The 25,594-nt window shown below is 37.8% G+C and overlaps 1 protein-coding gene across 3 annotated transcripts in view; it reads left to right on the forward strand.

Moving 5' to 3' along the window:
* GPATCH8 (G-patch domain containing 8) overlaps window positions 1-25,594 on the forward strand; it is a 107,683-nt gene that overhangs the window by 70,174 nt on the left and 11,915 nt on the right. For all 3 annotated transcript variants that reach the window (XM_040640511.1, XM_040640512.1, XM_040640513.1), the window contains one exon: window positions 13,833-13,976. In XM_040640511.1, coding sequence (XP_040496445.1) covers window positions 13,833-13,976 — 144 coding nt within the window. The remainder of the gene's footprint in view (window positions 1-13,832; window positions 13,977-25,594) is intronic.

The raw sequence follows: 25,594 nt of genomic DNA on the forward strand, positions 1-25,594 counted from the left end.
CTTTAAAAATGTTAATTCCAAGTTTTATTTTACTGTGTTCATATATGTTGCTTATAGTATCTCTTTTTGGAATTTATTATGGTTTCCTCTGTAACCTAATATGGTCTTTTTTGGTTAACATCCTATGAGTACTTTAAAAGGTGTGCTTTCTATTTTCAGGCCACACACCTTACTATATTATTAAGGTGTTCAGTGTCCTTGTTTATTTTTATCTCTTTAATCTGTCATTAAGTGAGAGATGATTTGAGTCTCCTAACTTTAATAAATTTCTAATTTCTGCATCATGAATGTTGCTGCTAGATTATGATAGATACCAAAATTTTTAGATACCCTGGGTTGCCCTCATTGACATTACAAAGTGCCTTTCTTTATCTTGTTTAAAGCTTTATAGTGTAATCTGTACTTCAGTTGAAAGTAAGACCTTGATTCCTGCTTTCATTTTGTGTATATTGCCTTGTATATCTTTGGGGTTTTGGGGGGTTTGTTTTTTTTAATTTTTCTTTTTAAGGTTTTTATTTCTTTCTTTCGCACGCGTGCACGAGAGAGCGAGTGAGCGAGCGAGAGCATGAGCAGGAGTGGGGGCAGAGGGAGAAGCAGACTCCCTGCTAAGCAGGAAGTCCGACCCAGGACTCGATCCCAGGACCCTGGGATCATGACCTGAGCCGAAGGTCACTGACTGAGCGACCCAGGTGTCCGTGTTTTGTTTTGTTTTGTTTTAAGATTTATTTATTTTTTTGAGGGAGAGAACAGGGGGAGGGAGAGAAAGAATCTCCAGCAGACTCCCTGCTGAGTGAGAAGCTGGACACAACATGGGGCTTCATCCAGTGATGGGGCTTCATCCAGTGATGGGGCTTCATCCAGTGATGGTGAGATCATGATCTGAGCCAAAATTAGGAGTCGGTTGAGCATCCGACTGAGCCACTCAGGCGCCCGATCTTTTTTTTTTTTTATGTTTAGTCTTTCTGAATCACTTTGTTTTGGATGTGCATCTTATAATCATCATGGAGTTGGGTTTTGCTCTGCGTTACAATATAAAAAAAAATTTTAATGACTTAACTATATATATATATATATTTTTTTTTAAAGTAACCTCTCAAACTCACAAGCCCAAGATCAAGAGTCACATGTTTAAATGACCGAACCAGCCAGTGCCCCAATTTTGTATATTTTATGTGAGAGATAGGTTTGGTTTATTTTGTATTAGATTTTTAAAGTCACTGACTCTGTGGGATAGATAGAGATAGATATAGATGGATTGTATTTTTGTTGTAGTTCCCTTTAACTTAAAATTACCCTTTGTTCTCTATTTTCTTTTAGCGTCCATTATTTTTGTACTTCAGAAGTGGCAGGTTAACCTGCTTTTGTCATCTTATTCCCTTCCATTTCATCTACCACGTAATATTAGTGAATATACTTAGTATGTAGCATATAATTAAATATGGTTGTATAATACTTACATTACTTGATTTTCAGTTTTGAATAAAATTCTTGTTACTTTTATTACAGTTGCAGTACTAGGCAAAACTCTAATTCCCATTTGCTGTCTCTACCTACCCTGTTTTATAGTAATTAATATCATTTCTATTTTGTGAGGGGATATAGCATGTACCTTGTGATCTGACATGCTAGTAGCCCCACTTCTTTGAACCTCAGCTCTATGTGTAAATATATCCAAAGCCCGCCAGTCCTTTTGCTGAGTTTTTCCTCATCATTTCTGCAGTTTATATCCCAGTAACTTCATTAAAAAGGACTGTGCAAACAATCCTGTTATTTTTGTAGATTGAAAAAATTTTTATGAATAATCAGTGCCATTTTAACAGTAAATTAAATATCTGGTTTAAATTGGTCTCAGGCAGGTACTGCCTTTGGGAAGAAGCAAAATTCAAACTCTAGAGCAATTTTCAACGTCAAAGAACAGCGTCTACATAAAGCCCCCCAAAATAGGAGATCATAGTCATAGTATATACCCAACTGAGAAACTAGACCTTCTGGGCTAGATTTAGCAGGAGAAGAGGGGGAAAGGCAGAATCACACCCCTTAAGGCTGAAGATACTGGAATTGTCAGCTCGGATACAGCTTTTATATAAAAGAAGCATATTTGATTTGTTTAAAGAAATAAAAAGGATTGAGATGAGTACAGGGCAAGAGACCATATAAAACCTCAGTGGGACGATTTAATAGCAGATTATAGAAAGCTAAATATTAAACTATAATACTTGTGAAGAAATACCCAGAATATAGCAAAGTGTAGAGAGGGAGGGCAAGAAAGAGAAATGGAAAATATGTGGAAAAGGTTGAGTTAGATGATAAAAAAAGAGAAGCTCTTAATACGTATCTAGAGAGAGTTTTTTGTTTTTTGTTTTTAAATATTTTATTTATTTGACAGAGAGAGAGACAGCAAGAGAGGGAACACAAGCAAGGGGAGTGTGAGAGGGAGAAGCAGGCTTCCCGCAGAGCAGGGAACCCGATGCGGGGCTCGATCCCAGGACCCTGGGGTCGTGACCTGAGCCGAAGGCAGACACTTAACTGCTGAGCCAACCAGGCGCCCCTAGGCAGAGTTTTAGAAAGAAAGAAAAAGTAAGGCAGAGGCTCAAAGAAAAGATTCCAGAATTGATGAAAAACACAATTCACAGAAACACAATTCACAGATTCAGCAACCCTAATGAATCTCAAGTGAGAAAAAAAAAAAAAGTTTATCCATAGGCACAGCAAAACTGTACAGTAACAACAAAAAGAGACATAATCTTCAAAGAACTGTTGCAGTAACAAGTCAGAATACAAAGTTGATTCTGTTAGAATCTAATGGATCTTAAATGTGCTCAGAGCAGACAGTCATCCTAGAATTGTACACACAGCAAAAATGTCTTTAAGATTAGAGATAAAAATAGATGAATTTTCAGATAGAAAATTAGTTTGCCACCAAAAGACTCTCCTAAAAGAAATTTTAAAGAACATACTTTAGGAAGGAGGAATGTGATTCCTATTTAGAAAGTGCAATGAAGAATCTCTTACAAATCAGTATTTAAGTGTGGGGGTATGTGTTTTATTGAATCTAGTCTTCTGATCTCTTTTTTGAAAAAGTAAATCTTCCAAATCTATATAAATACTATTTTTTATACAGTAACCTTATAGAATTAAATTTTTAAAAAAGGTAGAATTAAAATATGCTTATGTAACCACCTTTACTAGAAGGATGGGTTCTGCTTGGCACTTGGTTCTTTATACTGCTTACTTTTAAATCAGAGTCTTACGCAGTTACATCTGATGGGAAGATCACATGTCTGAACCCTGGTTTTAAGGGAAGTTGAGAAAGTAAGTTTTCTGACTTCTAGCTTGAGAAAACCAACTGATAAGGAAGAATATCCACAAGTTGCTTAATAGCCAGTCAGAATGAAACTGCCCAGAGTGCTTAGCAAAAATTATGATGAATGAGGGGTGCCTGAGTGGGTCCTAAGCATCTGACTCTTGATTGGCTCCAGTCATGATCTCAGGGTCGGGGGTTGAGCCCTGTGTCATATTCTGTGCTCAGAGCAGAGTCTGCTTGTCCCTCTCCCTCTGATCCTCCTGTTTGCGCTTGCTCTGTCTCTAAAATAAATAAATAAAATCTTTTTAAAAATTATGGTGAATGATTGAATATGGCAAAAATTATAATGTGCTATATATTCACTTTTTAGTTTTAATAAATTTATCCAAACTGGTTCATCCTGGCATTCCACAAAATACAGCAAGCTTTTCTTATTTACTGATTTAAGTAACTCATGTGAGAAATGGTAGATGATGGAACTGCCCTGAAAGTGTATCCAGAGGATACAAAACTAAATAGAAGAAAAGCCAATATTAGAAGCCTTTGAAATGAGACTTGACTTTAGATCTGTTAACTAGAAGGATCTGCTAATTGTGAGACTGATTTATCTACCCCTGCTGTAAAAGGCTAACAAGTCATCATTTATCATTCCTTTCCTCTTCTCATTCGTCTGTACTACCTTATAGCAAATGAACACACAGTTGACCATTGAACAACACAGGGGTTAGGAGCATGATCCTCCCCACAGTCAAAATGTGTGATAACTTACCAAGTAAGAGCCTACTGTTGACCAAAAGCCTTACCAATAACAGAGACAGTTAATACATACTTTGTATATGTATTATATACTGTTCCTTATAATAAAGTACTCTAGAGAAAAGCAAATATTAAAATAAGAGAAGACACATTTACAGTACCATACTGTACTTACCAATACTGTAAGTTTATGTCCTCTGTTTATTTTTTTTTTTTTTAAGATTTTATTTATTTATTTGACAGAGAGCACAAGCAGGGGGAGTCTGGCAGAGAGAGAAGTAGGCTCCCGCTAAGCAAGGACCCCAGTGCAGGACTCAGTCCCAGGATGCTGGGATCATGACCTGACCCAAAGGCAGACGCTTAACTGACTGAGCTACCTAGGCATCCCATGTCCTCTGTTTATAAGATGAACCATCTTTTAGTACCTCATCAATATTGTCTTATATAAAACACTATAGGTGTTATAGTTATTACTAATACCAGACATCAAAAATGAAAAGATAATGTGGAAAAAAATTAATTTACAGGTATAACACTCATGCATTGATAACGAAGAAGCAGCAGTATGACTGCTTCATTTTAGCCTAGTGTAATCAATACGATTGCTTTACAGTAGCCTAGCCTATACACTAATGAATGGTTATAAAATTTTTATGGCCTACAGCAGTCATATTCATAATTAAGTAGTAGAAACATTGTTACATTTAAAATATATATTTCTGTCTGAGGTAATACTCAGCTTCTCCAGTTACAAGGGGAGAGAGCCATACTGTACATAATATAATTCTTTGAAAGCGAAATTATAAAACAGTAAGAAAGCCAATACATTATTAATTTCCTATCAAATGTGACTTACCTTATTCCTATGTAAGGATAGTCTATCCACTTCCATACTAGTCTTGCACGTGATGTCCTTCATAATGAATACTTAGGCAATGATGATGACACAAAAACATCTCACACAATTCTTGCCATATAGTTACTGCATTTTTACACAAAGGCACTAACACACACACACAAGTTTATTAACTGTACGACATAATGATTTTATACTGTTCATGAAGTGGAAGTGGGTTATCATAAAGGTCTTCATCCTTGTTGTCTTCACATTGAGGCGGAAGAGGAGAGATTAGTCTTGCTATCGGGGGTGGAAGATGTAGAAGGGGAAATAGAAGAGGTTGACACCCTTAGTGTAACTTTACAGAAATATGTCATTATTTCTGTCTGACTTTTTTTGCTTTTTCATTTAAAAAAAAATGTTTCTAGGTGACTCAGTCAGTTGGGCATCTGCCTTCAGCTCAGGTCATGGTCTCGGGGTCCTGGGGTCAGGCCCTACAACAGACTCCCTGCTCGGCAGGGAGTCTGCTTCTCCCTCCCTCTGCTCATGCTCACTCGCTCTCTCTCAAATAAATAAAAATCTTAAAAAAAAAAAGTTTCTGTACATCGTCTTCTACCCTTTGCTTTAGTTTCAGTGTCCATATCATAAATGGGTCCGTGTGGTAAAAGAAGTCGAAAGCAGTCTTGAATAATCGGAGCCCTTCTTCCAGATAGTGTACTGTCCATTTGTTTTCTGACATTGCTTCTTCTGCATTTCCTTTCTTATTGTCTGGCACTGGTTTGGAAGCACTTATCTCCTGTTAATTCCTCTGGTGTGGTGTCTGTTAATTCTTGAATTTCTTCAAAATCCATATCTTAAAACCCTTCCCCCCCACCACCTCCCCCCCCCCCCCCCCCCCCCCCAGCCTCTTTCAGGCCGTCTTCCAGGTTCCAATCTAAGTACAGCCCAGCTGATGCCACGGAACACACCCCTGAGCCTCACTCTCCTGTGTGCAGAGGGGCCCGGGACACCTAACTCCTCAGGGTGGGCAGGAAGTCTGGCGAAGACACGCGTGAGGACTCGGGCCAGGCCCCGGCCCACTGCGGGGCGCGACTTTTATGACTTTCATGGCTTTTCCTATAGCAACAGTGGCATCTTCAGTGGTATAATCATCCTAGACTTTCATGATGTTCTCCTTTTTGAGGTTCTCTTCCACAGTGTTGACAATCCTTTCTATAGTGTACTGTGTATAATGACCTCCTGATCTAGAGGCTGAATTAGAGACAGTGTGTTTGGGGGCAAATAGACCATTTCAGTGCCTTCGCTGTTGAACTCATCAGGTTCTAGGTGGCCAAGGACATTGTCAAATACCAAAAGAAGTTTAAAAGGCAATCCATTACTTGCAGGGTACTTTCTTACTTCAGGGACAAAGCATTGATGGTACCAATCAAGACGAAGCATTCTTGTTGTTTAGGTCTTCTTGTTGTACAACCATAAGACTGGCAGCTAGTGTTTATCTTTCCCTTCAAGGCTTGGGGGTTAGTTTTATAGGTAACGGCAGTCCTGATCATAAACCCAACTGCATTTGCATAAAACAGTAGTGTTATCTTATCCCCTCCTGTCTTAAACCCTGGTGCTTGCTTCTTCTTCGTTTCTAATGTCCTTTGGGCATTTTCCCCCCAGAATAGGGTACTTTTGTCTGTATTAAAAACTTGTTCAGGGGCGCTTGGGTGGCTCAGTCGTTAAGCCTCTGCCTTCTGCTCACGGTGTGATCCCGGAGTCCTGGGATCCCGCCCCACATCCGGCTCCTCTGCTGGGAGCCTGGCTCTTCCTCTCCCACTCCCCCTGCTTGTGTGTTCCCTCTCTAGCTGGCTGTCTCTATCTGTCAAGTAAGTAAATAAAATCTATTTAAAAAAAACAAAACAAAAAACTTGCTCAGGCAGATAACCTTTCTCCTCGGTGATTTTCTTAATGGCGTCTGGGAAATGTCTGCTCCTCTTGGTTGGCAAAAGCCGCTTTTCCTGTTATCTTGACATTTTTTAGCCAAACCCCTTTGTAAAATTACCAAACCATCTTTTGCTGGCATTTAATTCTCCAGCTTTAGATCCTTCACCTTTTGCTTTAAGTTGTGTTGTAATCCCTTTGGCTTTTTTTAAACCTTATCAGAGTTCATACTATTCCTTTCTTACAGCAACCCTAAAGCCACACAAAAACTGCATTTTCAATATGAGATTAAAAGGTTTTACACAAAGTGGGGCACCTGGGTGTCTCAGATGGTTAAGCGTCCAACTCTTGATTTTGGCTCACATTTTGATCTCAGAGTTGGGAGATTGAGCCCCACATCGGTTTCTGTGCTGGGCCTGTTTAAGATTCTCTCTCTGCAGGACGCCTGGGTGGCTCAGCCGTTTAAGCATCTACTTTCAGCTTAGGTCATGATTCCAGGGTCCTAGGATCAAGTCCCACATCGGGTTCCTTGCTCAGCAGAGAACCTGCCTCTCCCCCCACTTGTGTGTGTGTGCTCGTATGCGTGTGCGCTCTGTCTCTCTGACAAATAAATCTTTAAAAAAAAAAAAAAAGATTTTCTCCTTCTGCCCCTCCATCCCCCCACCCCGCTCGCTCTCAATCAATCAATCAATCAATCAATAAAGGTTTTGCGCCTGCTAATGTAGCTGCAGCGATAGCTTCATGGATTTCCTTTTCTTTTTTTTACAATGGTCCTTACACTTTCATTTCAAGACTCATTTATCTTGAAATGGCAGGCAGCCACTGTTGCAGATGTGAATCTATGGTCTGTATCAAGCAATTCAAATTTTTCTTAGAACATCATGACTTCTCTCTGCTTGTGAGTACTTCCAGCATCACTATTGGCACTTTGTATGGGTTCTGTGTTGTTATTCAAGGTTTACAGCATTGCACTAAACATAATGAAAAATACACAAGAACTGGGAGATATCACTTTTTACTGCAATACCCGATTTGCCAGAGAGCCAAACTGCTCATACAGAGACAATTAGCATCACACATAGCTCTAAGTGGATACTTGCAACACTTGAGCTCACCCCAGTAGCAACGGGAGATGGGTATGAAATTATTATAATAGTACAGCATGTACTACATGTAATTGTATGCAGTCATAATTTAATACATTATCTTTACATTTGCTTACATTTCTCTCTGCTAGTGGTGCCATGTAAGGCCTGTAAGTGTGCACCCAAGTTTTGATAAATTATAACTTTTTTTTCTTTTCAAGTAGTCTCCATGCCCAGTGTGGATCCCAACGCAGGGCTTGAACTCCAAATCCTGAAATCAAGACTTGGCTGAGATCAAGAGTTGGCCGCTTAACTGAGCTACCCAGGCACCCCTAAATTTTAACTTTTTATAATAGATTTGTATATATTTTATGGTAGTGAATGATAAAGTAAGCTAGTATCTACATGTATTTTATGCATTAATGACATATAGTGTTCATTTTTATTGATATTTTTAGACTATGGGGTTTATCTGTTTTTTCAAATTGTTGCAAATCTCCAAAAATTTTTCCAGTATATGTACTGGGAAAAAAAATGCTCATATAAGTGGACCCATGCAGTTCAAAACCATGTTGTTAAAGTTCAGCTGTACTCAGCTTGTTTTGAGATGTCATTTGATATCTAGTTTTTAAGTGGAACTGGTGAGGCAAATTGGATCACCTTGTTGGGTCAGTCTTTAGCCAAAACCTCTAAAGACCAGTGGATAACCAGCATATCTGTGTTGTTTTTTTCAGATTAGCAGTGCAACTTATTTGGAGAATAGCTTCTTAATATTTAACTCTGTAACTGGCCACAATCTCAAGTAATGCTTTTTGCCTTAAAGTCTAAAAAAAGATGGGGCACGTGGCTGGCTCGGTCAGCAGAGCATGCAATTCTTGATCTCGGGATCGCGAGTTTGAGCCCCATAGAGATTCCTTAAGGAAAAAAAACTTTTATAAGTTAAAAAGTTGAGTATTGTAGGGGCGCCTGGGTGGCACAGCGGTTAAGCGTCTGCCTTCAGCTCAGGGCGTGATCCCGGCGTTATGGGATCCAGCCCCACATCAGGCTCCTCCGCTAGGAGCCTGCTTCTTCCTCTCCCACTCCCCTGCTTGTGTTCCCTCTCTCGCTGGCTGTCTCTATCCTGTCGAATAAATAAATAAAAATCTTTAAGAAAAAAAAAAAAAGTTGAGTATTGTAATTGCTCCAGCTTTATTTTGGTTAGTATTTGCCTGGCATATCTTTTTCTGTCCCTTAACTTCCAACTTTTTAAGTCCTTGTGTTTTAGGGGTGTTGCTTGTAATCAGGATGTAGTTGGGTTTTATTTTTCTGGCAGCTTCTTAATACATTTACATTTCTTGTGATTACTTATCACTCTGTCTTTTTTACCTTCTATTTTCCTGATTTTTCTGACATGTCTTGTCTTTATAAAATTGAAGTTTTTTTTACTTTTTCCCTCTTTACTATTTCTATTACCCTTGGGATTTTAATGTAAATTATACTTAGTTTAACAAAGTCTAAAGTTAACTCTATTTCAATTAATAGAAAGACTCTAGAACACTTAAAGTTTGAATGCCCTCTTCTGTTATACTTGGCCATATCAGCTAGCATTTTGCTTTTATCATTTTTCAGTCCTGCAAACTAGGTGTTGTTTTTTTTATTTTTTATATATATATAGGAGGAACCTGATGTGGGACTTGATCCCCGGAACGCCAGGATCACGCCCTGAGCCAAAGGCAGACGCTTAACGACTGCGCCACCCAGGCGCCCCCTAAAGCACATTCTTAAGGAAACTGTGACTTTCAGGCCCACAGTAAGAAATACATTTAATATTGCAAACATTTACAACTGAAACAGAAGTTTTACAAGATAATATTTACCCTTATGTGAAATATATTCTGTATTTTGCTATTTTTCCCCCTTTTTATGCCTGTTACAATCCACTGAATTAATGCTGTGACCTACTGGTGAGTCACAGTGTATGATTTTAGAAATACTGCTTTAGGGGGCGCCTGGGTGGCGCAGTCGTTAAGCGTCTGCCTTTGGCTCAGGGTGTGATCCCAGCGTCTAGGATCGAGCCCCACATCAGGTTCCTCCACTATGAGCCTGCTTCTTCCTCTCCCACTCCCCCTGCTTGTGTTCCCTCTCTCGCAGGCTGTTTCTCTCTGTCAAATTAATAAATAAATAAGATCTTAAAAAAAAAAAAGAAATACTGCTTTAGGGGAAGGTTCTTTTTACTGAATCTGTTGGTGGTAAAACTCTTTTTATCTGGAAATGCCTTCATTTCTGAAAAATAGGTCATTTGGTATACAAATAAAATGTATTTTGTCTCAGCACATGGAAGCACACTGTCTTCTACCTTCTGTTGTTGCTTTTGAATCTGCTGTCAGTCTGATTGTGGATGATCTTTAATTTTTTTTCCTGGGTATTTTATGATTTGATGGTCTTTGGTCCCTTTGTAGTCTCACTCAGTGATTCTAGGTGCATATTTTTATTTAGCCTGTGTGGTATACTTTGTGCTTCCTATATCTGTGGGGTTATCTTACTAGTTTGGAAAAATCCTCAGCCCTTATATCTTCAAATATTTTCTCATCTATGCTGTCTATTCTCTTTTTCTGTGATTCCAGTTATACATGTGTTAATATTCTTACTATATTCTTCATGGTTCCTAAACCTCTTTTTCATACTATCTGTTTCCTTTTCTCTTTGCCACATTCTAAGTAATTTCAGTCTTTTACCTCTTTTCGTTTACTACGTCTTTTTTTAATTGAGATATAATTTACATACTATAAAATTCACCTTTTTTAAAGTGTCAGGTGGTTTTTAGTATATTCCATAAGTTTGTGCAACCATTGCTACCATCTAATTCCAGAACATTTTCCCCTCCCTACTATGTTTTTTAAAAATTTATTATTGGGGGGGGCGCCTGGGTGGCTCAGTTGTTAAATGTCTGCCTTCGGCCCAGGGCGTGATCCCAGGGTCCTGGGATCAAGCTCCGCATCAGGCTCCCTGCTCCTCTGGGAGCCTGCTTCTTCCTCTCCCACTCCCCCTGCTTGTGTTCCCTCTCTCACTGACTGTCTCTCTCAAATAAATAAAATCTTTTAAAAAAAGTTTATTATTGGGGCTCCTGGGTGGGTCAGCCGTTAAGCGTCTGCCTTCGGCTCAGGTCATGATCCCAGGGTCCTGGGATCGAGCCCCGCATCAGGCTCCCTGCTCGGCAGGAAGCCTCCTTCTCCTTCTCCCACTCCCCTTGCTTGTGTTCCTTCTCTCGCTGTTTCTCTGTCAGATAAATAAATAAAATCTTCCAAAAATTATTATTATTATTATTATTATTATTATTATTATTATTATTATTATTATTATTATTATTATTATTATTATTATTATTATTATTATTATTATTATTATTATTATTATTATTATTATTATTATTATTATTATTATTATTATTATTATTATTATTATTATTATTATTATTATTATTATTATTATTATTATTATTATTATTATTATTATTATTATTATTATTATTATTATTATTATTATTATTATTATTATTATTATTATTATTATTATTATTATTATTATTATTATTATTATTATTATTATTATTATTATTTCCTCTCCCACTCCCCCTGCTTGTGTTCCCTCTCTTGCTGGCTGGCTATCTCTGTCGAATAAATAAATAAAATCTTTAAAAAAAAAAAAAAAAGTTGGATGCTTAACCAACTGAGCCACCCAGGCACACGCTTCCTCCCCCCACTATATCTTTTTTGAGCTGTATCTTGTCTGCTTTTTTTAATCCATCCTCTAAGTAACTGATGAATTTTTTTGTTTATTTTCTACAGTTAGGTTTCTCAATTATAGAAGTCTCATTTGGGTCTTTCTACAATCTGCCTAGGGTTTGTTTTTTGTTTTTTGTTTTTTTCTGTTTTTTGTTTTTAAGTAGGCTCCACGCCCAACATACGGCTTCAACTCATGACCCTGAGATCAAGTCACATGCTCTACCAACTGAGCCAGCCAGGCACCCCTAATTTTTTGTTTGTTTTAAAGATTTTATTTTAAAAAATTATTTTTAAGCAATCCGTACACCCAACGTAGGGCTTGAATTCACAAGCCCGAGATTGAGAGTCATGTGTTCTACCAACTGACCTAGCCAGGTGCCCCTACAGTCTGCCTAGTTTTTTAAATATGTTTTATGTTTGCTCATTGTTGTAATTCCATTTTATATTTTAAACATTTTATAGTTGCTTTATATTCCATAACAGACTATTCTGAGATTTGGGGCACCTAAATCTATTGCTTGTTTCCTGTGACTCTCACTTATAGGTAGATTTTTTTTTTTTTTAAGATTTTGTTTATTTATTCATGAGAGAGAGAGAGAGAGGCAGAGGCAGAGGGAGAAGCAGGCTCCCCAAGGAGCAGGAAGCCTGATGCAGGACTCCATCCCAGGACCCCTGGATCATAACCCAAGCTGAAGGCAGATGCTTAACCATCTGAGCCACCGAGGCGCCCTATAAATAGATTTATTTTCTTTTGTGTGTGTAGTAATCTTTGATTGTAACCCCTATTTTGTTGATCTTAATCTAGGAAAATGTTAAAGGACTAAAATGGAGAGTGCCTTCTGGGAGTATTTTTTATTCCCTCTGGCAAGACACAGAGGTTCTTGGCTATGCCAGCCCACGCACAGGTTCTTTCATTTATTAATGAGGGTTCTCTGGTCTGGCTTCCCATCTTGCTCAAACCCCAAGCTCCAGTGTCACCCACATGTCCTAAGAAGAGCCCTTGCCCATCACAGCCCTGATTTTAGTTTCAGATGATAAGTTGCTTTGTTTTGTTTTGTATTGCCTTTTTGAGGATTATACTTACTTCTGTGGTTTCTACAATGCAATAAAAATTGTGTTTTTTAGGGTGCCTGGGTGGCTCGGTCAGTTAAGTGTCTGACCCATCATCTCAGCTCAGTTCTTGATCTCAGGGTTGTGAGTTCAAGCCCCACATTGGACGTCACTGACGCTGGGCGTGGAGCCTACTTAAAAAAAAAAAAATTGTGTTGTTTATATCTGGTTGGTTGGTTTTTTTGTTTTTTGTTTTTAGCCAGGAATAAGAGTAGGGGATTCCACCATAATGCCAAAAGGCAAAGTAAAAATTAAATTCTTTTTGGGGGCACCTGGGTAGCTCAGTTGGTTAAGCGTCTATTCTTGGTTTCTGCTCCAGTCATTATTTCAGGGTCCTAGGATCAAGCCCTGAGTCGTTGGGCTCCTCGTTCAGCAGGGAGTCTGCTTCTCTCCCTCTGGCCCTCCCCCTGCTTGTGTGCATTCGTATGTGTGCTTGTGCATGCGTGCTCTCTTAAATAAATACATCTTTTAAAAAACTTTATTTGAAGACAACTGTTTTTTTTAAAGATTTTATTTATTTATTTGCTTATTTGAGAGAGAAATACAGGGGGGGAGAGAGAGAGAGAGAGAGAGAGAGCATGAGTAGGGGGAGGGGCAGAAGGGAGGGAGAAGCAGACTCCCTGCCAAGCAGGGAGCACAATGCAGGGCTAGATCCCCGGACCCTGAGATCATGACCTGATCTGAAGATAGATGCTTAATGAACTAAGCCACCCAGGTGCCCCTGAAGACAACTATTAATTTAGATACTTCAATACAGTAAGTTGATAAAGGATTTTTCCTTTATCATTAGTGGCATCCCATACATGATAAACACGTGGATTAATTAATAGTACAAGTTTGCTGAATAAAATACAATGGCTACCAAAAAAAAAATGACAATTATCAGAGCAACGACACACAGATTACCTGGCAGATTGCCACTTGTGTTCCATCTGGCTTTTACTGGTATCACTAAATAAGCCCCCTTTTCTCTCTTCAGGTAAGACTGCCTCTTTATAACATTCATTTAAATTCTGCCAAGTTCATTTTTTCTTTGTATTTTGTGGTTCTTATAGGATTATGTTGATAAAGAGAAGGCAATTGCCAAAGCATTGGAAGACCTCAGAGCCAACTTTTACTGTGAACTCTGTGATAAGCAGTATCAGAAACATCAGGAATTTGACAACCATATCAACTCCTATGATCACGCACACAAGCAGGTGAGGAATTGCTTGCTAACAAAAAAAAGATACTTTATTTGCTGTTGTAACTATTGAATTTTATAAATGTACCCAAAAAACTTGGTGACTATGGTTTCTTATATCTGCCAGTCTTTATCTGAGGTCCATCTGACTTACTTGATTTTTTTCAGTGACAGAAGTCCTGACAGACCTTCCAAGAATTTATGTAGAGTGAAAAATTGTGAGCTTCATAAATCTTGCATAAAATTTTTGGCTTCGAATGGTTTCTATATTTGTGTTTAATTTGGTAATTCAACTGAGGATCACTAAAAGCTTTGTTTCCCTTTCTCCCTCTTTCTGAACATGTTAAACTTTGAACAGTTATCCCAGACTTTGGTCACTTCATCCTCTGTACATAGGAATTCCTGTTTATTGGCGACTATGTCCTATCAGTAAGTCATTTTGTTTTTTGGTATACCTTGGAAGGTAGATAAATCTTGAGAAGAAAAACAGAATTAGATGCTGTCTTAACTTCAACAAAAAAACCTCATGCTGCATGTTGAAGAGCTTGCTAAAAAGTGGTTTATACTTTCTTTGCAGTCCTTTTTTTTTCCCCCATTGGTTTAGAAAATAAAATTGTAGCTAATTACTTAGAGGCATAAAGAAGGTAGCAGTAATTCCCCGGGGGGGAATCTTTGAAGGAGGAAATGAGTCTTTGAATCTTATAGCATAGTTCTGGCTTATTAAAGAATTTTGAGCCATTTGATTTGGGGTGATTTTAGCAGAACTTGCTAAGTCTTTGGAGGTATAGTAGTTGTATTTGTTAAACTTGTAAAATATATGAGCATTGTTGGAATGCTCTCTTATTTTAAGTGCATCTGTTGAACCAGCATTTTTTTTTAACCTTTGCTTCGTCTTTCAACCAACCATAAGATTTCAGTGCACAGGTAAAGGGCAAGCTTTAAGTTTTACTAGTGCAATGATAGTTTATAAGCTATTACACTTTTTGCAACAGTCTCTTCACATTTAACCACACCTAACCAATTTAAGATTCTTCCACTGATAGAGTTGTATTTGACAGCTTTGAATTTTTTATACACCTTTGGACATTGTTATACTATACTGTCAGGTCTGCTTAATTTGAAGAAGAGAAAATTAGGATATATATGGCCAAGATATATTGGCAATTATCTTTTTCAAAGAATCGTGTCAAGTTCTAACAGCAAAATATTGCTTATCCAGTAACTTCTCAACCTTCTCAATGTATATATAATTCAAATTTTAGGGGTTATTTTTTTATGGAATTAAGAAAGACATTTAGCATCTAAACACATAAATGCCTTTTTTTGGCTCTTGAGAATTTCTTCAATTAAGAATTGTCTGTGGTGGGGTGCTTGTCTGGCTCAGTTGGTCAAGTATGTGACTCTTGATCTCACCACTGTAGTTCCAGCCCCACATTGGGCGTAGAGCTTACTTTAAAAAAAAAAAAAAAAGTGACAAATTAGAAGACTCCAGAAGAAACTTTAAGCACCAAAAGACCATTTAAAAAGGTTACATTTTTAGTTAATGAGAAATGTCTTGAGTAAAGTTTCTATTAGGAAAAAAGGTAAATCAGGAAAATTGTAATTCAGATTTGAACAATGTTTATATTGCTCTTTAAAGGGAAAAAATTCTATCAGAGCAACAGATTTACAAGTTAAATCTGAGTAGAAGTACAGAACTAGTGAAATTCACATTGACAACATTAATGTGATGAATGATAATGTGTTATTGATGATTCTTTCAACTTGAGAGTAGTAGTAACTGTTACAGCTCTGGTTCGTTTGAATTTGATGTGTTTATTCTACTGTGCACTTTGGGATGACCCAGTTCTCTCTCCACTTTTCTCTATTGCAGTGGTTTTCCGCAGGGGGAGATTTTGTCCTCCAGGGAACACTTAACGCTGCCTGGAGACGTTTTTGATTACCACAATTAGGAGGGTGGTGCTACTGGCACATAGTGGGTGGAAGCCGGGGGTGCTTCTAAACATCCTACAATGCACTGGAAAGTTCCTTGCAACAAAGAATCACCTTGCCCAAAATGTCAGTAGTGCTCAGGTTGAGAAACCCTGTTCTGTCAGGACTACTGAAAAACTTTCAGATATATATGGTACTGTGATACCATTGGCCTTTGCTTGGTACAAACAAATCACTGTCATTTAAGTCCCCAGTTATGTTTTAAACATTTATAAAATACTTATCTGGATGATCCCAAATACTCATTTATTACTCTGGTTTTGTTGTTTTGTTTTGTTTTTTTGTGGGGTTGTTTGTTTGGTTGGGGTTTTTTTGTTTTGTTTGTTTTGATTATCATCAAAATGAAAATACAAAAGTAAGGATTTCTTATAGGGAACTCATGGACTACCTTTCCATTAATACAGAAATATGTCTGTGATCTTTGGTCTAGGAAGAAATCTTTAGCTGGTATGATTAATGAATGTGTGTGAGCTTCTTTCTTCACCGTGATCAAAAGCCCATCTTAGTATGAGTAAAAAAAGAACAGCGGTAGTATGAGTTTGTTGTTCTGTTTGCTTTTGGTGGAGTGTTCTTTATTTGGTTGAAATGTAGGCTTTTTCATCTTTCTTTATACTGCTCTCTTAGTGCAAATAGTAAAATCTTAAAACAATGCTATAAATATATAAACAAGAAAATGCACAATACTAAATTTTTTATAGTTCTATTCTTCCCTGTACTTAGAATTTCTAAGGCGCCTTTAATTGCCCTTGGTACAACACAGCTAGGTCCTATTTTTCATTCCTCTTTGATGGACATGAACTTATCGTACAAATGGACCTACCATTTTCCAAATTCATGCTCTAAAATCATAAAGACGCCCTGTCTTGTCTTCCAGGAAGGCACACAGGATTATTATGAATCTGAGATAATAGGTAAGTACATTCAACCCTATGTTAGTAATCCCTAGTTTGCATCTTCCATCAAATTTTTACCATTAAAAATTTCCAGAGAAATATTCTATCATAAACTGCTAGTATAGACAGGATCCTGAATGCACCCTTATCTTTATTAAGCAGAAATAATCTCTCAAAAAAAGGCTACATGGTCACCCTCATTTGTGGTGATTTGGTGGGGCGGGGGTGTTGTTATCATATGCCTCTCACTATTCAGTAGTTTTCTCAAATTTTCTAAGATTTTTGTGAAGAAAGTCATTAACCCATAAATATTAAGATCCAGCCTGATCTGCAAAGATGAAAAAGCCCATGAGACATTTGGCTCTTTTCAGCAATTTAACCCTCAATTTAAGGTGATAATTTCAGTACATTTTGAAGGGAAGGCCTCTCCATTCCTCAAGAGATAGCCCAATCTGTGATTCCTTTTTATTATGTAACTTAGTCCTGATATGCCTCAGTGCTTAATAAATATTAGTATCCATCTTCTATCCCTCTTTGCTTAATTATAATACAAAGTTACTTTGAAACTAAACATCTTTCCATCTCTACCTCCTCCTCTCTTTGATTATTTTGCATATCTAAAAACATGTCTACTAGTGGATATGACTGTGGAAACCATTTTCTTGAGCTTTTCATAGGGCCTAAATTTCAAACTGCAAAAAGCATTCTCTTTTTCAGAGGTACATTTGTAGCAACACAGTAATAGTGCCTTATTTTTTGCACTGTTTTTTGTTGTTGTTTTGCTTTCTTTGGTGCCTTATTATCTAGTCAGGATTCTCCCAGTCTTACTCTCTTTTATTTGTGCCACTAAGGTCCTCTTCACCAGCCTCTAGTACATAAACCGGAGATCACAAACTGTCCCACAGGTGTATTTTGTCTGGTCTTCGTAGTATTAGATTTTTTCTCTCTAATTTTGGTTGGTTCCCAGTTTTTTAAAATGAGATTTTAAGAATTCAAACTTAACTTGGAAAATTGAAATATCTAAGAACCTCCTACATTTTAATGTAGCAATTGGCTGAAGCTGAATAGTTGCTATCTCTTCAGAAGGGCACATGCTAACTCTTCAATGAGCTTGGTTTCCACTTTATCTCTTACATCAACTTGTATGACTCATTGTATTAACTGTCAAATCCCTCTAGACATTTGAGCTTATGACCCAGGCCTTTACCTTCCTTTTCTCTCCACACAGGATTCTAATTGACACTGGGGAAGTAGCACATTGAAAAGCTTCCTCCTTATTCCTCTTTAAGTGTTGGGTCCAACTTCTTTGCAATTTCAGAACCATCTGCGGTAGTCTGATCCAGTTATCAAAATCTGTACTGTAAAACGTCTTTGAGAAGTTCTTTTTACTTGTAGAAAACAATCAATGTCTTGGTCAGAGGAAAGATTCGCTTTCAGCCTGCCTCTTTCTGCTAAAATCAGTTCAATATGAAACTCCTTTTACATTTTTTGAAAAGACTGAAATCTCATTTAGTACCATGTCTGTTTCAACTGTAAAATTAGTGATTTTATGAGCTTTAAATAGCTGAACTAAAACAGAGTAAGTCTATAGCAACCATCAGTGACTGCTCTACAGAATGGAATCTGCTACTGCGTAATTTAGTTAACTTCGTCTAAACTGTTCAGTTACTTTTTGACAGCATTGCTTACTTTTGGTTGACTGTTAACAATATCCGGTAATATATATTACCAAGGAACAGAAATTTTAGAGTTTTCCTCATTACTCAAAAATGAAATAGGTTCTTGGGGCGCCTGGGTGGCACAGCGGTTGAGCGTCTGCCTTCGGCTCAGGGCGTGATCCCGGCATTGTGGGATCGAGCCCCACATCAGGCTCCTCTGCTATGAGCCTGCTTCTTCCTCTCCCACTCCCCCTGCTTGTGTTCCCTCTCTCGCTGGCTGTCTCTATCTCTGTCGAATGAATGGATAGAATCTTTATTTTTTTTTTTTAAAGATTTTATTTATTTATTTGACAGAGATAGAGACAGGCAGCGAAAGAGGGAACACAAGCAGGGGGAGTGGGAGAGGAAGAAGCAGGCTCATAGCGGAGGAGCCTGATGTGGGGCTCGATCCCACAATGCTGGGATCACGCCCTGAGCCGAAGGCAGACGCTCAACCGCTGTGCCACCCAGGCGCCCCGGATAGAATCTTTAAAAAAAAAAAAAAATGAAATACTTTCTCAATTGAAGTATTTTTCTGAGAAATTCCTTGGTGTTGGAAGGAACGATCATTTTTGGACTTCACGTGGCCTTCATTCAGGTTTGGAGTGGTCACTTTCCACTTGAAGTTTTAGTGTTTACTGGTTGCATTTTGCCTCTCAAGATCTTTTACTGCATTTGATCCTCCGTATGCTTGGTACATAAGGCATCAGGACGATAAGCACATCAAAACCAGTTGGACCTCTGGAAAGCCACTACAGATTTGAGGAAATTCAGACTGAGTTCCCTTTTTTGGTGCTACTTTGATATTCAGTGCAAGGGAAACACAAGAGTAAATTTTTAAAAGGCAATAAAAGAATAAATAAAGTTGAGAAATAATTCTAGGGCTAAAATAAAAAAGAAAATGAACTCTTCTAAAAGAAGTGAAACCACAGGGGCACCTGGCTAGATCAGTTGGTGGAGCATACAACTCTTGATCTTGGGGTTGTGAGTTCAAGCCTCATATTGGGCATCAAGCTTACTTTAAAAAATAATAGAAGAAAAGAAGTGAAACCACCATTAGACACCAGTGAAGATATTCTATATATAATCTATATTTCATGTGTTTATGAAATGTTTATCCTTAGAAAACCTTAAATTATTGTAAAGTTGTGAAATAGATTAGGAAAACTGTAAAGTATTTATGAATCCCAAAGCTTCATAAATGTTGACTTAAATAGCATAGGTCAGTTCTGAAGAGATTATACTTGGAGAAGCAAAGCAAGTGTGAAAAGAGGAATACATCCAAGAATTTGAGCATATTATAATTTTATTTTAATAACCTATAGCAGGGAGATGAAAGTTTGTACCACTCTGTATGTTATTTTTCTCTGGGACTGTCTGCTTAGTATAAGAGAATTGACATCATTTGGCTAGTCCTCCAAAAAATTGAGCATGTTTTGAGCCTTTTCACTTGTTTACTCTTACATACTCACTACCACTGCTTTTGTTGGGAATAGACTTCTTACATCCAGCTATCACAATCTAGTTAACCTTGGAAAACTGTTGCTGTTTAGGGAAACTGTCTGCTTTTGTGAGCAGGCAGGGATAACCCTAAATAGACCCTTTGGGAACTGAGTTTGCTGGTAAACCCTTTATTTTCTTCCTAGGAATTTCTAACTCTGTTATTTATCTTGGCTCATATTCTCAATATGAGTAAAAATGATTCTACCCTATTTATTTTCTGTAGTTTTTAGCCTGTTTTCTGCCCCTGTACATTTATATTTATCAGAGTGATGCACTGTGGTGGTGATTTTTGCGTGAGGGCTATATGTTCTATTGTATTCTGAAAAGCTGAAGTGACCTAAGAAACAATTATAAGTCTGTGAGTGACAGTCCTGAAAAGGAGCTCTGAACTGAGATGCTGCTGTTCCATTTCCTATAGGCCTAAGCAGTTCTTAGGAATTATGCTCCTTTATATTTTATGAGAGGAAACCTTTGCCTCCAGATATGATCTGGAGAGCTATGTAGTTATGTAGATATTTTTAAGATTGATTTATCTCTTAGAATGTGCACATGGGGGCAAGGGGTGTGGGCAGAGGGAGAGCAAGAGAGAGAACCTTAAGCAGACTCACCACTGAGCACAGAGCCTGACACGGCTTGATTTCATGACCCTGAGATCATGACCTGAGCCAAAATCAAGTCGCACCTCCAACCTACTGAGCCACCCAGGCATGCCATATATAGTAATATTTAAAACTCATTATCCACAAAACCACAGTTACATGTTGGAGAGGATATGAAAAAAACTGGAACATTCCTACATTGCTAGTGGAGTTGTAAAATGGTATAGCCCCTCTGGGAGACAGTTTGGCAGTTTGTCAAAATATTAAATATAAAGTTACCGTATGACCAGTATATACCCAGGAGAAATGAAAATATATGTCCACACAAAAATGTGTATAAGATTGTTCATACTATCCAAAAAGTGGAAACAGCCCATTTTTCCATCAACTGATGAATGGATAAACAAAATTTGGTACATTTGTACAATGGAATATTATTCAGCAATAAAAATGAATGATTTACTGATAAATACAGCATGCATGAACCTTGAAAATATTATGCTAAGTGAAAGAAACCACTCACAACCCCCCATATTGTATGATTTTATTTATATAAAAAGTTTAGAATAAGCATATCTATAGAGAACATATTTTAAGTTTCCAGGGACTAGATAGAAAGAGGTAATGGGGAGTGACTGCTAATGAGCATGGAACTTCTTTTGGGAGTAATGGAAATGTTCTATACTTAGTGTTGATGGTTGCACAACTCTGAGAAACCCACTAAATTTTACATTTTAAATGGATGAATTTTATTCTATGTGAATTGTATCTCAAAAAATTTTTAAAACCTCATTATTCAGCTTAAATTTCTGTCGTGGTGATGGTGGCGCTCTGTGTGTGTGTGTGTGTGTGTGTGTGTGTGTGTGAAAAACATGTTAAAGCAAGCACACCTGGTTCTGTAAAAATACACCATGTTTTAAGGCTTTTTGCTGAATTCCTAAACATAATGGAAGTGAATATTTAACAATAGTTTTATGACATTAATTTGATTTTCACCAAATGATAGTCATTGGTTGCAAAATAGTTGGGCATAAATGGTAAGTATTGTCATAAATGACTAATTAGGACTACTTTTAGCCAGCAAAAAAGAAGGTATGCCATTCTGTTTCCCTCTGATGTTTTCAGTATCTATAATCAGCATTAATGTTTCTTTTCTGTTACCAAACATTTGGTTTTCTCTGTTACTTAACATTTATTGTCATCGCTTACTGATAAATGTGCTAAAAGAATTTACATCTTATGTCCAGTAACTCGGATTTCCTTAACCATTCAACTACAGTCTTCCTTCCCTGAGTAGTTTAGTACTGAGGCTTTCTGTGTTCTTTCCTGGTCTTTTTCTTTCCTCACCACATGCTAATGTTCTGGATGGTCTCATTCGGAAGTATCAAACACCGAGATTTGTATTCGGTAACCCAACCAAGTAATAGCTAGTGATTACTCCACTTCGGGAAGGGAGAAGAGATTAATGTTGTATCATGAGAAAGAGGGAGGAAACTGGGGAAAAGAGGCCATGGATTTAGGGTATGCAGGATTGATGACATAGCGGAAAGCGAGTGGTTGAGGTTCAGAAAAAGCCGAATTGGGCTCAGTGGGTGGAACGTGCGACTCTTGATCTCGGGATTGTGAGTTTGAGCCCCATGTTGGGTGTAGAGATTACTTAAAAAAAAAAAAAAAAAAAGCTGGATTATACTTAGCCAGAAAAAGAAATTGAGGTGCACACAATTTCTTTGCTGTTTCCTGTCTCTGTTCATAACCAACAAATAATACATAAAGTATTTGTATTTCCTTTCCCAGCAACTCATTTTAAAACTGAAACCAGTTTGATAAATGTTTATTGAGCATCTCTTTGTGCTGTAGACAACAGTATGTGCATTGCAGGGTTAGTACAAAGGAAGGCTTAAGCTTTGGTCTCTTTTCTGGGAGAGAGGGGTTGTTTGGTGAGAGGAAGACACTGTGGATAAATAATCTTTTGACCTTAAAGAGAGAAAATCAGGTTTTCTCTTTAGAGTTGAGTGTATATTAGAACATGGGATTTTTAGTGGCAATAGGAAATACTCTGTTTTTTGATGTCTGAAATGCCCTTCATCTGGAAACAATGGTGTATTTTTCTTTAAATTGAGATAATAGATTTAAAATACTTGAGAAAGATAATAGATTTATTCCTAGTAGATTATATCCAATCAAATATAAAAAAAGCATCAATTTTTGTTAGAAAAGAATAGCAACAAAAGATGCAAAAAAATATTTTATTAATTTAGACTCATATTTTGTCGTTAGGGAAAATTATATGCAAATATATCTTTGTCTCATTCATTTCCAGGTCAAACACAGTGCCACTTCTTGCTATTCATATTCCACATTGTTGATAATGTGGGCAAATTTATCACCCACATTAAAAACCTGGTAAGATTTACCAGATTCTCATTTCTCTGGTTTAATTTGTTCAGAGTTGGACAGTGGAACAGAAGTTTGTGTCTGGGGGCGCCTGGGTGGCACAGCGGTTAAGTGTCTGCCTTCGGCTCAGGGCGTGATCCTGGCGTTATGGGATCGAGCCCCACATCAGGCTCTTCCGCTATGAGCCTGCTTCTTCCTCTCCCACTCCCCCTGCCTGTGTTCCCTCTCTTGCTGGCTGTCTCTATCTCTGTCGAATAAATAAATAAAATCTTAAAAAAAAAAAAAAAGTTTGTGTCTGGAGTAGACATTTTACTGCCAACACAGTGCTGTGTAGGCTGTGTTTTAAGAACTGGAATGTCATTTACATCGAAGTGGTCTTCAGCCTAAAGAGCCATGGTTATGTGGATGGGTATTTCAAGTGCTGGATTATTGTTAAGAACTGTCTCCCCCTCTATTGGTCTTTTGGGAAATTTAATGGAAACCCCAGGTACCATGTGATTGAGAATCAGTGAGAAATGGCCATTTTGTTCTGTGCTACATATGTATACTTTTTTGGAAACATGCTATCAGTTTTTTAGAACAGGATCTTCAAACCCTTTCATTTTGAATGGTGTTCAGTCTCGCTTTTCCTTGAATGAAATATTGTCCAGCTAAAAATGTGTTACATGGCTTAAATTTTTATTAATAAGCATTAATAGTTCAATGAAGAAGCAAAGTTATTAGCAGCACTTCAGAAAGCATATTTTATAATTTTCGGAGACAATGACATAGTTGCTTTGGAGTTAGCTTAAATGATAAATTATATCCACTCAAATCAGTCTGTGTTCCAGTTTGGATTCTAACTTGAATTTTTATGTATGGAATGAAATTTGCTCAGCCTTTCAAAACTTTTTGGGTTGATGACACATGGTTAATAATTGTTCTCCTTATGTGAGTTCTGTCTCTGACAGGCAGGTGTTCTCTATTCTCCTCTATTCGCACCTTGAGGAAGTTATCTGAAGTTGTGTTCCTCTTTAGAATTTAAGAGGAAAGTAAAAGTACAGGACACAGAGAATTTCATATGAACATTCAGTTGCAAATAAGCCAGGCTTTTTTGGAATAAAATAGCCAACTTTAGAAAACCTGATTCTGAATTAGGGACTTTTACCTTTACAAAAATTACTTTTTATATAGGAATTGAGAACTTTTTGATTCATCTCTCTCTCTCTCTCTCTCTCTTTTTCCTATTTGGCCTAATTCTTTTTTTATTTTTACTAATTTTTTTTTTAAGTAGTATCTAGGGGCACCTGGGTGGCTCAGTCAGTTAAGCATCTGACTCTTGATTTTGGCTCAGGTCTTGATCTCAGGATTGTGAAATAGAGCCCCATGTCAGGCTCCATGCACAGCGTGCTAGCCTGCTGAAGATTCTCTCTCCCTCTCCTCCTCTCTAGTTCTCTCTCTAAAAAAAGGGGGGGGCGCCTGGGTGGCTCAGTCATTTGGGTGTCTGCTTTCGGCTCAGGTCATGATCCCAAATTCCTGGGATCGAGTCCCGTGTTGAGCTCCTTGCTTAGTGGTTCTTCTACTTGCTGCTCCACCTGCTTGTGCTCTCTCTGTCTCTCTGACAAGTAAATACATAAAATCCAAAAACTAATAATCATCATCATCATCTCTACACCCACCGTGAAGCTCGAACTCATGACCCCAAGATCAGGAGTGGCAAGCTCTACTGACTGAGCCAGATAGGTGCCCCTGGCCTAATTTTGTCCAGAAGTAAGGGGCTTAACATTTTAGGTTTTGATTCTCTAAAGAATGAGATTTCTTTATTGGATGAGAGTAATAGCTAGGAAGACCATATATATTATATTAACTAGAAATATCCCTAGTAGAGTTATGAAAATATTTCATATCAGGGCACCTAGATGGTTCAGTTGGTTAAGCATTCGACTTTTTTTTTTTTTTTTTTTTTTTTTTTTTTTTTTTTGACAGAGACAGAGAGGGAACATAAGTAGGGGGAGTGGGAGAGAGAGAATCAGGCTTCCCTCTGAGCAGGGAGCCCAAAGAGGGGCTCGATCCCAGGACCCTGGGATCATGACCTGAGCCGAGGGCAGATGCGTAATGACTAAGCCACCCAGGCACCCTAGCATTTGACTCTTGATTTCAGCTGGGGTCATGATCTCAGGGTTTTAAGATCAAGCCTCTCTTCAGGCTCCGTGATGGGCATGGTGCCTACTTAAGATTCTCTCTGCCTCAAAAAAAAAAAAAAAGAAAGAAAGAAAAAATATTTTGGCCCCTCCACCCCCTTTCTCCCTCTCTAAAAAAAAGAAAGAAAATATTTCATATCAAAGTTTTCTACAAATGGTAAAAAAGTTATTTGGGGGAAAATCAAGGATCCAGTGTTGAAGCCAAATTATTCACCAGGCATTTACCAGACACTTTCTGTAGACTTACTACTGTTCCATGCACTTTAGGGTTGATTATAAACATCAGCTATCTGAGCCTCATGTTGAGTGTAAAGATTACTTAAAAAATTTTAATTTAAGAGAATGAGGTCTCACCTCTGTTGGTAGAGCATGGGAC

This window comes from Ursus maritimus, unplaced genomic scaffold, assembly GCF_017311325.1.
Source record: "Ursus maritimus isolate PB19 unplaced genomic scaffold, ASM1731132v1 scaffold_24, whole genome shotgun sequence".
Classification (NCBI taxonomy): Eukaryota; Metazoa; Chordata; class Mammalia; order Carnivora; family Ursidae; genus Ursus; species Ursus maritimus.